The sequence below is a fragment of the Oryx dammah genome, unplaced genomic scaffold, assembly GCF_014754425.2.
Source record: "Oryx dammah isolate SB20612 unplaced genomic scaffold, SCBI_Odam_1.1 HiC_scaffold_7, whole genome shotgun sequence".
Taxonomy (NCBI): Eukaryota; Metazoa; Chordata; class Mammalia; order Artiodactyla; family Bovidae; genus Oryx; species Oryx dammah.
This window is the reverse complement of record NW_024070191.1, coordinates 33340870-33356520: the sequence shown is the minus strand read 5'-3', so window position 1 is coordinate 33356520 and position 15651 is coordinate 33340870. Positions and strand designations below refer to the sequence as shown.

At 37.2% G+C, this 15651-nt stretch overlaps 1 protein-coding gene across 1 annotated transcript in view; it reads left to right on the top strand.

Annotated features, from left to right (window-relative positions):
- Positions 1-390: 390 nt before the first annotated feature.
- The window catches only part of ADAM2 (ADAM metallopeptidase domain 2), a 113632-nt gene continuing 98371 nt past the window's right edge, over positions 391-15651 (top strand). Inside the window, exons 1-4 of the mRNA XM_040242990.1 lie at positions 391-445; positions 1002-1078; positions 3361-3416; positions 8163-8241. Coding sequence (XP_040098924.1) covers positions 391-445; positions 1002-1078; positions 3361-3416; positions 8163-8241 — 267 coding nt within the window. The remainder of the gene's footprint in view (positions 446-1001; positions 1079-3360; positions 3417-8162; positions 8242-15651) is intronic.

Genomic DNA, 15651 nt, shown 5'->3' with positions numbered 1-15651 from the left:
GGCTACAGTCCATGGGGTCGCAAAGAGTCGGACATGACTGAGCGACTTCACTCACTCACTCACTCACACAATATATTATATATAAAAGTTCAGTTAAGGTACAGATGAAACCTTTCTGTTCATTAGCTCTTCAACCTTCTGTTTCAAAACTGATGCTACACTTTCTTAACCAGAAGGCAGAGTCACGCTGGGTTGCAGCCTCCTGCATAGGCTTAGGGGCCCAGGCCGCCCTTATTGAAGAGCACACAGCATCCGGAGTCTGGACCCAAGGCTCTCCCAGCCGCCCGCCTCCTGCAGTGTGCGTGGCCCTGAGGCGCCTCCTCGCGCTCCCCAACCGTCCTGTAGTCAAGCCAACGGCTGTCATTCGGCCGGCATCCAGGACATTAAGCCATGTTGTGCCTTCTGTCTCTGCTCCTGGGGCTCACCGGGCTTCAGACAGACGACAGTAAGTACAAAATCCCTCTTCTGACCTGTTGGGAATGTCAGGGCTCCCTTCCGTTTTCCTCTAAGAGGCCGGCTATCTCTGTGAAAATGCTTTCTTGACGGGAGCTCCAACTATGTAAGTCTGAAAACACTCTCGCATTGCCTCCTTCCCCAGTCAAAATCCACTTTGGTTGCGAGGGTCTTGACCACTCTTCTTGAGACGGTAGTAAATATGTGCGATGCCGATGCCGGGGCTGGAGCACATGCCTTAAGATGATCTCTGGGTTCTGTTTTTGGAAAGTCCGAAGGATCTGACTTTCTTTGTTCTAATAATGCTTGGACCTATTGCCTCAGGGTTACCGGAACCTGCCCACAGGGCAATATTCCCAAAGCAGCATACTTATTTCTCTTGAAAAGATTTGTAATTCTAGAAAAAAGTGGATATTGAGGGTATTTGAAAAGAGAGCAGAAATGAGGGGTAGCATGTAGAATATTATGTGTTTAGATGAGGAAATAAATAATGGGGGAAGCTGTGAGGTGATGGAGGTTGCCCCAGTAAAACATTTTGAACCTTGCAGATTCTGAAAGACTACGTGTGCAGTTTACAGTTCCGGAGAAAATACGGTCAACATCAAGTGGAGGAGTAGAAACACATGTAATTAAAGCACTAACATTTTCCACGAACTAAAAAAAAAAAAAAAGCATGTGAATATTTTGTTCCTAATAAGTAAACCTGGTGTTTTTCATCCTTGCACAATTCCTGAATTTTATATTTATCCCTAATTTTTCTTAAGCGAAAAAGCCCTTTTGAAAATGAACCAAGATTAATGGTGTTTCATAGAAATATGGTGAAGTGATGCTTATATTAAAGTCCCAAGGCCCATCTTCTAAATGTTTCCCTTTTGAGTGTCTGAATAATCTCTGACTTGATCCATTTAGAGTCTCTTGACCCTCACTCACCATGCAAGACTTGGAGGATTTTTAGTTTGTTTAGTAAACCTATGGCATCCTTATATGGAATGATAAGCATTTGATTTAATGAAATGTTACATGAATAATTTTTACATCTTGATTGCAAACATGTTAATCATTAAGAATTTTTTTCATGCCATCTTAGTTTGTCTTGGTTCAGGTATTTGTTTTCTCTTTTTTATTCTTTGAATCAATTAGAAAGATTCTTATTTTATTAATTTCCAGAATAATTTCTAAAGAAATGAAGTATGATTTTTGAAACACTACACCTGAATCTTCTTTTTGATTGAGTAGTAAATGTTTAGATAATTTGAATGCAAATACTTACTTAGTAACTACTTACTGCTCACCCCAACAAATATTACAAGCTTAAAACTGTCAATATATAATTTATAAGGGAATATGTATTTAATGAAAACTTTATTTAAGTAGAAAACAAGACATTTAACAGCATTTAAAGAGTGTTTTATCTTTTATTAAAAAAATCTGTGGGATTACTTGGTCATATTAGAAAATATACACAGAATCTACTTAAGAGGGAACTGTCTTTAACCAAGTTTCACCAGATTCTGTGACAGTAATTCCCATAAGAGAAGCAGAAAAAAAATCTTTCCTCAACTGTCACATTCATGAGGGAAAATTTTTGACTATTTTGTTAATATATCTAATTCCAATGCCTAGAACAGTAATGAATACATAACAAGGGATTAATAGTATTTTTGAACTGATGAGGTTATCATACCTACTGATTTCACAAATGCTACAAACACAATATGCAATGTGTTATATTTATAATTATTATAATTAAGACATTATCATAAGAGAATATTTAGTCTTCAAAAGACTAAAAGATTTTAAAAATAACTGAGTGGAATTTCTATGTGAAAGATATGTGTGTAAAATCAAGAATTAACAGTAGACCAGAGACAGCTGAAGAAATAAACAGATACAACATATAAATGGCTAAACAAAAAAGGGAGAATTAGAGGCTTATAGATACAGAATAATTAGAATTCCTGGAAAAGAGAGAGAAAAGGTCTGGAGAAGAGGATACATTAAACATAGATGAACTGAGATCAGGTATCACAACACAGAATAAATGCAGTTTATTAGAAATTAGATTACATTAACACTTTCAGATTACAAGAGAAGAAAATATTTTAAATAATGTACTTCAGCAGGTAGACATTGAAACTGAGACAAGAACAACATAAAAGCAGGAACTGGTGAAAAGTATGAATATGTATAACTCAAAATAAATTGAATATACAATTGTAATTGTAACAAATAAAAGAATACAAAGCATACATATGTCTTGATACAATGGAGAATTAAATTTTAAATTAAACTTTAAAATTTGATTAAGTTTATCAGAAATCACATACATTTCAAATTGGATTTTAAAATATATACCTACAAGAGGAACACCTATATCACAAGGGAGCAGAAAGGTCTAGCACAAAAATAAGAAAAATTGTACAAAGCAAATAATAAAGTTAGCATTTACTATACAACCATTATTTATCAGACAAAATTTATCAGTATTAACAAAATCAATGAATATTGCATCCAAACTTGGAACAGATTTTATAAAATCTATAAATATTAAATATGTGCAGTTAATTCTTTGCTATACTACATAAATTTTCAATTGAGTAGTTATATGCTTTTAAGTACAAATTTTGCAATGACTTCATTATTAAACAAACACACTATGGATTAAAATGATCAATGTTTTAGGTTCTATCTTATTGGCAAAACATTAAAAATAAAAAAACTATACAAATGAAGCAAATATTTTAATATTTGATTCCATTGGAATATGTCAATATTAAATTATAAATTTTCCTCTTTTTATGTTATTAGTGTGCTTTAGGATGTGATTATTGGTAGCATAAAAGGTAGTTTTCCTTTATAACATTTTTCTCACTTTTCTTTTGCCTTTTTAATCCACTCTCCTGCCAGGTATCTTACAACATTTTAATTGAAGGGAAAACATACACTGTGAACCTAATGCAAAAGTAGGTGACCTACATTATTTTATCACCTTTTCTTTGTTCTATTTATAATTACTATTTATATAAGAAAGTAATTATTTTGCATTCTTTAATATTTTCAGTTGCTGGGTATTTGTCTCTTATTTTATGCTTCAGGAAAATCTTTTAAGCATATATATATTAATTATCTTGAACTTTTCATTAATACATAAATATGACTTGTTTTCAAGTTATCATATTCAACTATATTTGAAAGAACATAGTGGATTTTTGAGTGGGAAGAACAGTGATTTTTAAATTAGTTTATAGATCAGAATGTATTAAGGACTTGGAATATAACTGTAATTACCCAAACTCAATCCCATAAAAACTGAAGAAATTAGTTTTTAAAAAAAGCACACCATATTTGGGAATAAGGAAAAATCAAAACTGTAGTGTTCTTTTTTTCTATGGGTCCTTAAAAGTTTTAGTCATTCTGTCTCTTTATATTATCTTCATCAAGAATATTCTGGCTTTTCTTACCACTTTCATTTTCATATATTTTACAAAAAACTCTTCCACAAAGAAATGTCCATAGATATTGATTGTTACCTCATTGAATCTACATAGTACTTTCAGAGGAATTTTTCCTGTCATTCCCTTTCAATTTTTTATTCAGTCAGGAATTTTTTTTAATTGAGTCTGAAACTCTTTTAATGCAATCCAAATTATTATTTTCTTTGTAGGTATTATTATTTTCATATTTTGAAAGAAATCTTTGTCTCCTTAAAGTCATGAATTCAAGCTGCCACTTTTGTCTAATAGTTTTTATTGTTTTCACTTTCATACTCAACTCTAGGATTCATCCAGAATTGATGTTTGTATGTTTCATGAGCATGGGAATCCAGATTTGAATTTTTTTTGTATTAGCCTCCAATGAATCCAGCACATGCTACTGAAAAAATAATTTTCCCATTTCAGTGTAATGAAATGTTTGTCATAATTCAAAAGAGTGTTTATGACGGGGATCTCTTTCTGGACTATTTTCTCTAATTTTAGGTTTACTCCCAACCTCTATTTATCTGTACAGATATCACACAGTATTAAGTACTGTACTAAGTCTAGCTGTGTTCAACAATTTTAAGATGCTCTTGTTTTTCTTGATCCTTTGATTTTCCATATTACGTCTGAAGTCATTTTGTCTTTTGTACATTTTATTTTATATTCCTTTTTCATTTGTTGTCTCCACTTTAATGAATCTATTGTTTTATATGATACCATTTTCTCTCAATTAAATTCTTGTTATATATCTTTTTACTATTCTTTAGTAGTTTCTCTAGACTATCATATTAGTTCCTGAATTATTGAATCTAATATAAATTATTACTTTTACAAGTTACTCTACATTGCTGGAGGCTTCCTTGGTGTCTCAGATGGTAAAGAATCTGCCTGCAATGCAGGAGACCCTGGTTCAATCTCTGGGTTGCAAAGACCCCCTGGAAAAAAATGGCTACCCACTCCAGTGTTTTTGCCTGGAGAATTCCATGGACAGAGGAGCCTAAGTGGGCTGCAGTCTGTGGAGTCAAAGAGTCAGACACAACTGAGGAACTAACACACATACATTGTTAGATCATTAAGCCATTTTCATTTCACTTGTCTTCTACTTTTTCATTATTTTTCTTGTATGCTTTTAAGCCCCAATGTACTATTAGGATTATTTTTGTACAGGAAATGTCCCTTTATAATTAAGCATGAATTTACCCATTCTGGTGCTCTTCGTTTTTCCTACATTTGTTTCTATCTGCAGTTAGTTTCTTTATGTCTCAGGAATTCTCTTCACTTCTATTGTAGGTCTGCTTGTTTTTGATTAGCTTGCATTCAGTGTTAAACATTAGCCTTATTCTTTTTCTTACTTTAAATATTTCAATTTATTGTATATCAAATTTACTTAAGTTGAAAATATACAAAAATGACTATATATTTTTTTTTAAGTAAAAGATTTAGAAAGAAGTTCACAAAAAAAGTTCACAGTAAATTTCCTGAGTGGTGAGATTGCAAAGTGATTTTTTTTCTATGTACATTTACGCATTTTTCTAAATTTTCTAGAATACATACATACAGTTTCCTGTGTCACTTGTAACAAATCACCACAAATGAAGTGGATTACAACAACAGAAATTTATTGCCTCACATTTTTGAAGGCCAGAATTCTGAAATTAGTATCACTGAGACAAAATGAAGATGTCAGCAGGACTAGGCTCCCTAGGGGTTATGAGGCATAGCGTGTCTTCCACCCCTCCCTGCTTCTGATGGTTGCCAGCTTTTCTTGGCCTGTGACCTTATCATTTGAATCTTCAGGACCAGCATCTTTCAAATCTCTCTTGGCTCCATCTTCACCTCACCTTTCCCTTTGTGGGCAAAAGGGAAAAAAAAAAATTAGATGAATTGAGAGAGTAGCAGTGAAACATGCACTACCATGTGTGAAACAGATAGCTAGTGGGAAGCTGCTGTGTAGCACAGAGAGCTCAGCCTGGTGCTCTGTGATGACCTGGATGATGGGGTGGAAGGGGCTCAAGGGGGGCTTTCAGGAGGGAGAGGGACATATGTGTCCTTATGGCTGATTCACATTGTACATCAGAAGCCAACACAACATTGTAAAGTAATTATCCTCCAATTAAAAATAAACCTTAAAAAATCAAAAAAAATGAAAGAAGATAATTTTTATGTGAGTATAGTTGGTTTACAATGTTGTGTTAGTTTCTACTGTATAACAAAGTGAATCAGCCATACATATACATATATCCCCTCTTTTTCAGATTTCCTTCCCATGTAGGCCACCACAGAGCACTGAGTAGTTAGTTCCCTGTGTTATACAGTAGGTTCTCATTAGTTATCTATTTTATACATGGCGTCAACAGTGTATATACATCAATCCCAGTCTCCTAAATCATTCCACCCCTCTCTTTTCCCTCTTGGTGTTCATATGTACATTTTTCTTTTTTTTTTTCAACTGTGTCTAACCTTATTCTTAAAAACGTTTTGCTGGAATAACTTCTGGGATGACCTTTTTAAAATGACTTTTGTCCTTTAAAAGTATTTCATTGTCTTCTAGCTTTCTTTCTTCATTTGTATTGACAACTTAAGCTGTCAGTCTTACTGCCCTTTAGTTTGGTTTAAAACCTTTAAAACCTGAGCCTCCATGCTCCAGATGGGAATTTAGCCTGAAAAGGAGAGGGAGAAAGAGAGAGAGAGATTTGACACAGGGGAAACCAGTCTTTCCAGTGGTTCTACAGCCTTTAAAACTAGTAATGTAGGTGTACTTTTCTTTGCTTTTATCATGCTTGAATAAAATAGGATTTATTGAGTCTATATCATCAATTTTGAAAAAAAAAATTGGTCTTATTTTCAGAGATTTAAATTTAGCTCCTTGGCTACTCTGTGCAACTTCAAAATTTGGCAACTGATTTTACAGGGAAGGAAGCTATGTCTTTGATACAACTTAAGTATTCATATGTTTATTCCAGAACTGCACAGCCACCAAAAGTTCTGCTGGTTTCTAGACTCCTCAGTAATAGCTTCCTCCCTCGGCCAAGCATAGATATATGACTTCTTTCTTTGCCAAAAGAAAAAACAGTACCTGTATATCACTAGCTAAGTCTCTTCATAGGGCTTTCAACCCAGAATCTGTGCATTCCTTAGAACTCCACTCCATTATGTGTTACTTTCTTTTTTGCTACAGGAAAGAGAAAAATTTTGTCCTGCTTGTCAGTGCTTTGGCTCTTTGAACTTTTGCTTTAACAAATCCAGACTGCCGTGACAGTCACCAATCTTTATACTATACATATTGAGAAAATGAAAATGAAATACCTATACCTATCTTTTCTTTTTATAGAGACTTTTAAACATCCTCTTCCCATGTCTACAAATAATGTATTTTAAGGTGACTTCATGTCATGTTAGTTCAATATTTGTTGACTGTTATTTTCCAGATATTTTTAAAGAGCTTGAATTACATGAGTAAACAAAATGCATATGAATTTTATATTATCAGATGAGACTAATAATAATGTGATTTAAAAGGGGGAATTAGAAAGAATATTAGAAAGTGACACATGCTTAAGCAAAATTATAGAGCAAAGTAAGAAATGTCATTTGAAAACCATATGCTTCGATAATTGGGAAAGTTGCCAAGTTTTATAAACTTGTCAAGAGAAGCCTCAGGGAGATGAGGGTATATAAGCAAAGACTCGAAGTAGGTGAGACAACCAGCTATGTTGAAAAACATCCCAGGAACAGGCAACAGCTAGTGCAAATACCCTGAGATGAAAGTTTTCCCATTGTGTTTAAAAAACAGCAGGGAGGACAGTGTGACAGTGAGGTGAATGAGGAGAGGTCTGGAGACTAGAAATTTTAAGCCAAATTAGAACTCTGTGTGTGTGTTTGTGTGTGTGTGTGTGTGTATGTGTGTGTTGTGTGTGTGTGTTGTGTGTGTGTGTGTTAGTCACTCAGTTGTGTCTGACTCTCTGTGACCCCATGGACTGCAGCCCACCAGGCTCCTCTGTCCATGGAATTCTCCAGGCAAGAACACTGGAGTGGCTTGCCACTTCCTTCTCCAAAGTTAGAACTAAATTCTTGTATTCAGAGAATCTGTCTCCTTTCTCTCCCTTTCTCTCTCCCTTTCTCTCTCCCTATCTGTAATAAATATAATAAATATCTTTTCAAAATAAAATCTAGGAAACACATTTTCCCTTAGATACTTATTTAATTTTCCGTGGAAATCTTCTTTTACAGAGCTTTCTTACCTCATAATTTTAGAGTTTATGGTTACAGTGGCACAGGAAGTATGAAACCTCTTGAACAACAGTTCCAGGTATGTTTCATTGTCTGTTTTGCCTTTATTACATGAGCTTCTGTGACCATCTTACTTAGGGTCCACATGGTGCTAGCATGTAAAGGGCTGGAGTTTTGTTTTGGCATAAATACAACCGTTTCCTTTTGATGATGTATTTTCCGTTAGCTTTGTGACACGGGCGGTTAAACAAACCGCTTATGACTGTGACGCGTTTAAGCTACTGTTTCATGATGCCGCACATGGATGTGATAAAAGGGTCGAATATGGAGTGAGATACTTACAATGAGAGAACGTGACTTGAGTCAGAAAAGCTAAATCTGGAAGAAAAGGAGAATGCAAAGACTTATCTGAAGTATGTTCAGGGACCAAAGAAGTACACACATTACATTTCATGCACATTAAGGAATATACTAAGTGTTCATCTATTTGGAATATTCAGAGCTTCATTTAATAAAGCTTGTGATTTGTTGTAAAAATAATATAGAAGGATGTATAGAATTTCAGGGATTACCCATTCCTGAAATGCTGTTTTTGTGTTTTCCATTTACCATGCCCCACCAATACCTGAAACATATGGTGATATCTAGTCTCAGAGAAATCCACACAGAAATGGTTTTGAGCCAAGCCTTCAGTAGAAGAAGGTGGCCCAGGAAATGGGTTTTAAGATAGCAGGAGGCATATCTCCATTCCCCATGGGGAATGGGTCTAGGGCCAGTGACTCTGAGATAGCTAAGTATGTCCACAGTGTGAAACACCTGGGCAGGAACACAGCAAGCAGGAGAAGGATATGAGTGGGCCAGGCCATGAAAGATATGCTGCGCCATGGAAATCCATGCGGACTCCATCCCTACTGACACAGGGAGCTGCTGGGGAGATATCAGCCGGAACTAGCCTAGCCATGTTCACACTCGCCAGTGGCTGTTTCTGTTAGCAGGATAGAAGGTGAACCAGGGAAAGAGGTGGAAGGACTTGCTAGCCTGGGAAAGCAGAAAAGAGATGACCACAAGTGCTGTGCACGTGTGGCAACTGGGGAATGAAGAGGCTCGTCCAGTGCAGCCTCTAACACCCGCACCAGAAGGTCTGGTTAACTAAGGTGGTGACTGGTAGGACTGGATGAGCACCATCATCCTTTATCACTGCTTTCTCTTTCCCTGGTTTCAGTTACTTGCTGTCAGCCAGGTGGCACTAGTGGTAAAGAACCCGCCTATCAATGTAGGAGATGCTGAAGATGTGGGTTCAATCCCTTGGTCGGGAAGACCTCCTGGAGGTGTTCATGGCAACCCACTCCAGTATTCTTGCCTGAGAATCCCATGGACAGAGGAGCCTGGCAGGCTACATAGAGCATGGGGTCACAAAGAGTCGAACACAACTGAGCGACTTAGCACGCACCAATACCTGTTTGATTTTTTTGTATGCAATCCTGATTTCTGTGTAGCAAATTATACCACTATGTTGAAGTGAAAGCATTTTTATAGACTAAGGGAAAATAATAAATATGGTGTGTTCTTTAACTTTTGCCAAACAGAGTAGACAAATATGTGTGAATCATCTATGGAGTTGGCTATACAAATGTATAAATAATGCATACTGTCTAGAAGTCTTATGATATATACACTTATGCATTATACATATATAATAGACATACTGTGTGGCATTTTGTGTGTGTGTGCATGTGTGTGTGTCAGTGTGGTAAAGAAGAGTGTGTGCATGCTCAATTATGTCCAACTCTTTGTGACCCTATCGACTGTAGCCCGCCAGGCTCCTCTGTCCATGGGATTCTCCAGGCAAGAATACTGGAGTGGGTTGTCATTTCATTCTCCAGGGATCGAACCCACATCTTCTCTGTCTCCTGCACTGGCAGGCATATTCTTTACCACTGAGCTACCTGGGAAACCTCGAGAGGGAGAGAGACACATCTAAAAAGAAAAAAATAGAAACAATAATATGCAAGTGGCCACAATGTCCCACACCTACTTTTTATGTGATTCTATATACCTGACTACCCTAGTGGCTCAGACGGTAAAGCGTCTATCTACAATGTGGGAGACCTGGGTTCGACCCCTGGGTCGGGAAAATTCCCTGGAGAAGGAAACGGCAACCCACTCCAGTACTCTTGCCTAGAAAATCCCATGGATGGAGGTGCTTGGTGCAGGCTACTGTCCATGGGGTCGCGAAGAGTCGGGCATGACTGAGCGACTTCACTTCACTTCATATACCTAAGACCTAACTCTATTTCCTCCCTCCCCAGGAGACAGTCATGAAAGACAAATGTGTAATTAAAAAGACAAATCAAAAACTGTTTTAGTAATAACCTGAATGTACTAAGTTATTGAATGCTGGCCTCAAATGCCATGTTGGCAAAGTATGTTTGCCAAAGCTTCAAGCCTCTCTTCAGTGTAGGAAAAATCAGGAGAGTTTATTAAATTAGGTTAGAAGCATATAAATCTGTTTTTCCTGAATTCCATAAATGATTTTCATCCCTTAAATCTTGCTAATTAAAGGCTTATCTACAAGAAACCAAATCAACCTATCAGACACAGAATTTGTTCCCTGATCATTTCAGTTCAGTTACTCAGTCATGCCCAACACTTTGTGACCTCATGGACTGCAGCATTCCAGGCTTCCCTGTCCATCACCAACTCCCAGAGCCTACTCAAACTGGTGTCCATTGAGTCGGTGATGCCATCCAACCATCTCATCCTCTGTCGTCCCCTTCTCCTCCCACTTTCAATCTTTCCCAGCATCAGGGTCTTTTCCAATGAGTCAGTTCTTTGCATCAGGTAGCCAAAGTATTGGTGTTTCAGCTTCAGCATCAGTCCTTCCAATGAATATTTAGGACTGATCTCCTTTAGGATGGACTGGTTTGATCTCTTTGCACTCTAAGGGACTCTCATGAGTCTTCTCCAACACCATAATTCAAAAGCATCAATTCTTCAGTGCTCAGCTTTATTTATAATCCAACTCTCACAACCATACATGACTACTAGAAAAACCATAGCTTTGGCTAGACAGACCTTTGTCAGCAAAATAATGTCACTGCTTTTTAATATGCTGTCTAGGTTGGTCATCACAGGGTTGTTCCCCATGTCTGCAGCTTACTTTATGATCTCTTCAGGACAGAGAGATACTCATAGTGGTTAAAAATAAAATTACAAGATGGAGTAACAATCTGAAATATGTGTGCATATAAAAATAGATGTCAAACTATAGGAGGCAGAAATTGACAGAAATGAAAAAAATAAATAATTAAATTATTATTATTGAAGATTTAGACTTTTCTCTCTATGGTGCTAGTGATAAAGAATCCACTTGCCAGTGCAGGAGACCCAAGAGATGAGGGTTTGATCCCTGAGTCGGAAAGATCCCTGAAGTAGGAAATGGCAATCTGCTCCAGTTGTCTTACCTGGAGAATCCCCTGGACAGAGGAGCCTGGCAGACTACAGTCCATAGAGTCACAAAGAGTCAGACACAACTGAATACGTGTGACCCACACACACACTCTGTCTCTCTCTCTCTCGATAATCAATAGGTGAAGTAGGAAGAAACTCAGCAAATATATTGATGACTTGAGCAGAACTATCAATCAACTTGATCAAATCAAAATTTGTAGGAGACACACACAACAGCAACATTCTTACTGTTGCTAAGTTTATGCACATTCATTTTGAGTGCTAGAAGAAGACCAAACAAGCTATGGTAAAGGAAAACAGTGCAGAAAAATGACAATGAAAAAAATATGAAAAAACTGGGAAAGGAAATTGTATAAAAATAATAAACTTTTGATTACTCTATCAAAATTTCATTCTCTGCTGACCTAAAATGATTTATTTATTGATTTCCAACTTTTCCAATCAACTTATGTATAAGATTGATATAATTTACTGATAATTTTGGAGAATTAGATATCAGTCTGGACCATATAAACCACTTTTGCAGGAAAATAGTCGAAACCTGGAGGAAAGGAAGAGATATTTTCTCTTGATTGTATAAAGTATGATTTATGCAGATGAAGCTGTATATGAATCCACAGTCAAGAAATACAAATACGATGATAAATCAATGAAGTATCTAAAGAATGTAAGAAACTGTGTTAGTCTATGTCTAAAGAAATCACTCAAAAATTTGCACATAGAAAGTTTAATATAGAGAATTATTAACTGTAACAGGGATTAGAGTAAAAAACAAGAAGTAAAGAGAACTTTAAAGGATTTAGGAATATCAGATACAAGAAGCAGTTGGCAACCTGAGGATGGGTTCAAGAAGCCTGTTTCTTTACCCCAGAGTTGGGATTGCTGAAAGTGGCGTGACCGTGGATCTTCAAATAGCAGAAGTCATGGTGGTGCTGTTCCAGATGATGCTGCTGTGAAATTTCTCTCCAGAACCATCCAAGGGAAATCTGCCCTTTGGGTAGCCAGGAGAGCTGCTCATGAGATGTCTCAGCAAAGTCACTTTACTGCGGAAGGAGAGGGGCCTGGACGGATGGAAACTACTGGCTGAAGGGTGTTAGTGACCACCAGTCACTGAAGCCTCCTGGCTCTGCCACAGCTGTACTCTGTAGGAGCCTACCAAGCTGGCACCCCAGATCCAGACAGCAACGCTGTCTTCCCATGCTCACCAGCACCCCTTACTAGCAAAGCTTGCTCTGTAGCAAAGTAAAAAATAATTAAGGGGCCCATGTTCATTTGCACAAGGCAGGCAAAAGGTTAATTTGAAACTGAGTTGCAGTGCATTAATAATCAACAGAGCCTTACAACTTAGACTATTCAGTTTCCATATGCACTCATTTAAAAAAAAAATTTTTTTTTTTTTTTTGGCTGTGCCAGGTCTTCATTGCTGTGCAGGCTTTTCCCTAGTTGTGGCGAGAGAGAGCTACTCTTTGTGGTGGTGTGCAGGCTTCTCACTACTATAGCTTCTCTTGTTGAGGAGCACAGGCCCTAGGGCACAGGCTCAATAGTTGTGGCACACAAGCTTAGTTGCTCCGTGGCATGTGGGGTCTTCCCCTACCAGAGACTGAACCTGCGTCTCCTGTATTGGCAGACAGATAACTTACCACTGAGCCACCAGGGAAGCCCCCCATATGTATACATTTGAACTCTGAAAAAACACCAGAGTCACCTATTTCTAGTTAACAACATTCAACCAAACTTTTCACAATCAAAGCGATTTTCATTCTTGCACAAATTGATGAGACACACAATCACGTGTCATTGTGTCCATTGGCAGCAATATTAAGCTCTCCACAAATTGTCACAGTCCTGCTGAATACTGTGTTACCATGAGGTTAAATTAACTTGTAAAGTTAACCTCCAACCACTTGTATGTAAGCCGATAATAGGAAGAGGGGGGAAAAGAAGAAAATGGTTGGTACATACAAATAAAGATACATATGCATGTGATCAGCCAAAAGAACATATGCAAAGCTGCTAGAGTCTTCGCTTCTGTGATCAGTTATGATTGCTGTGTGTGACTTCTTTTTCCCACCACCTGCTCCCCATTTCCATTGCTCTCAACAGGACCTACCTAAGCTTCTTATGGATGTTTACCTAGCAGAATAGCACAAATCTTCATTCCCAAAGGGTCTGGATCCTTAATCATATCTTATTTTGGTTACTGTTATATTCAAGTGGATTGAAGACATAGCACTTCTTTAAGCAACAGTTTTCCCTACTCTGTTCAGAGTCAGTCACTCCAGCCACTGGGTTAGCCTGCTCATTTGTACAGTGTCAGAAGTGGCTCAAAATATCCAGGTGGAAGTTTCATCTTCCAAAGTAGTAGAATCATTATTGTGTCCCCGAGTGAACAAATTCCCCACTGGTGGCTGGGGGCTAAAAGTTAATATGGTAGAAAGCAAAAAAAGCTACAAAATAGTTATTAGGTGTAATGTTGGGAAGGTGAGACTCCCATTTCAACACCTTATATCTGGACAAATGTATTGAGCTCTCAGTGAAACTTGCCGTATACTGGTCTCTGATGCAAACAGAACCCCAGCCTTTCAGAGTAATGTCTCCCAACTACCATGGTAAAAGAGTGTTCAGTAAGCTAGTCTGCCTTTAAATTAGATCAGCCTCTTCCAGATGATAGAATATATGGTTAGATATGTACATAAACCAATGGTGGTGATGGTAGTTTAGTTACTAAGTCGTGTCCAACTCTTGTGAACCCAGGGACTGTACTGGCCAGACTTTTCTGTCCATGAGATTCCCCAAGTAAAAATACTGGAGTGGGTGGCCATTTCCTTCTCCAAGGGATCTTCCTGACCCAGGGATCAAACCCGGGTCTCCAGCATTGCAGGCAGATTCCTTACTGACTGGGCTATGAGGAAAGCCAACATAAACCAATGGCTACACTTAATTCACTGAAAAATAAGTTTCTGTATGAGACACAACACTGTGTAGAAGCCACAGCAGTGGATAAGGCTCTCTGTGAGTTCACGAGTGCTGATGCTAGAAGAGGCACCATGGACAGAGAAGGTAGTTTGTGCTTTTCTATAGATATATCAATTTACCAACATCATGTAATGTTGGTGTATGATGATTCTTAGCACTCCCTAAATAATCCTGCAATAAAGGTGGTAGTAATACCCCACTTTTATTTCTGATTTTAGTAATTTGGTTCTTTTAGTAGTCGATGTAGCTTAAGAATTGTCAATTTTAACTTTTCAAAGAACCACCTTTTGCTTTCATTGATCTATTTATTCCTATTTAATTTCACTCTAATTTTCATTATTTTCTTTCTTCTGCTTAATTTAGATTTATATTCTTCCTTTTCCTGAGTTATAGGTGGTTTGATTCTTTTTTCATTATTAATATATGTGTCAATCTATATACATTTATCAAAAGCACTAACTTTTGCCACATCCTATACTTTTTAAGTTTCTTCATTTTTATTTTCCTCAAATATCTTCTGGTTTCATATTTGAATTCTCCTTTAATCCATAGATTATTTAGAGATACGATGCTTGATTTCCACATGTCTGTGAGTTCATCCAAACGTTTTCTGTCAGTTACTTCTAAAAAATGTCATTCTTATCAGAAAGCATACTTTTACTAGTTCTGTACTTTTAAATTGAGGCTTTTTTAATACATGAGCCTATGATCTATCCTGGAAAATATGTACAGGTTAAGAAGAATGCGTGCCTTGTTTTTCTTTGGCAGAGCATTTTACAGATGTCTGCTAGGTTTACTTTTTTTTCAGATTTTATTTTATTTTATTTTTTACTTTACAATATTGTATTGGTTTTGCCATATATCAACATGAATTTGCCACAGGTGTACAGCTTTACTTTTGTTATTCAGTTACTCAGTAGTGTCTGACTCTTTGCGACCCCATGGACTGCAGCACACCAGGCTTCCCTGTCCTTCACCATCTCCCTGCGTTTTCTCACATTCATGTCCATTGCGTGGATGATGCCATCCAGCCATCTCACCC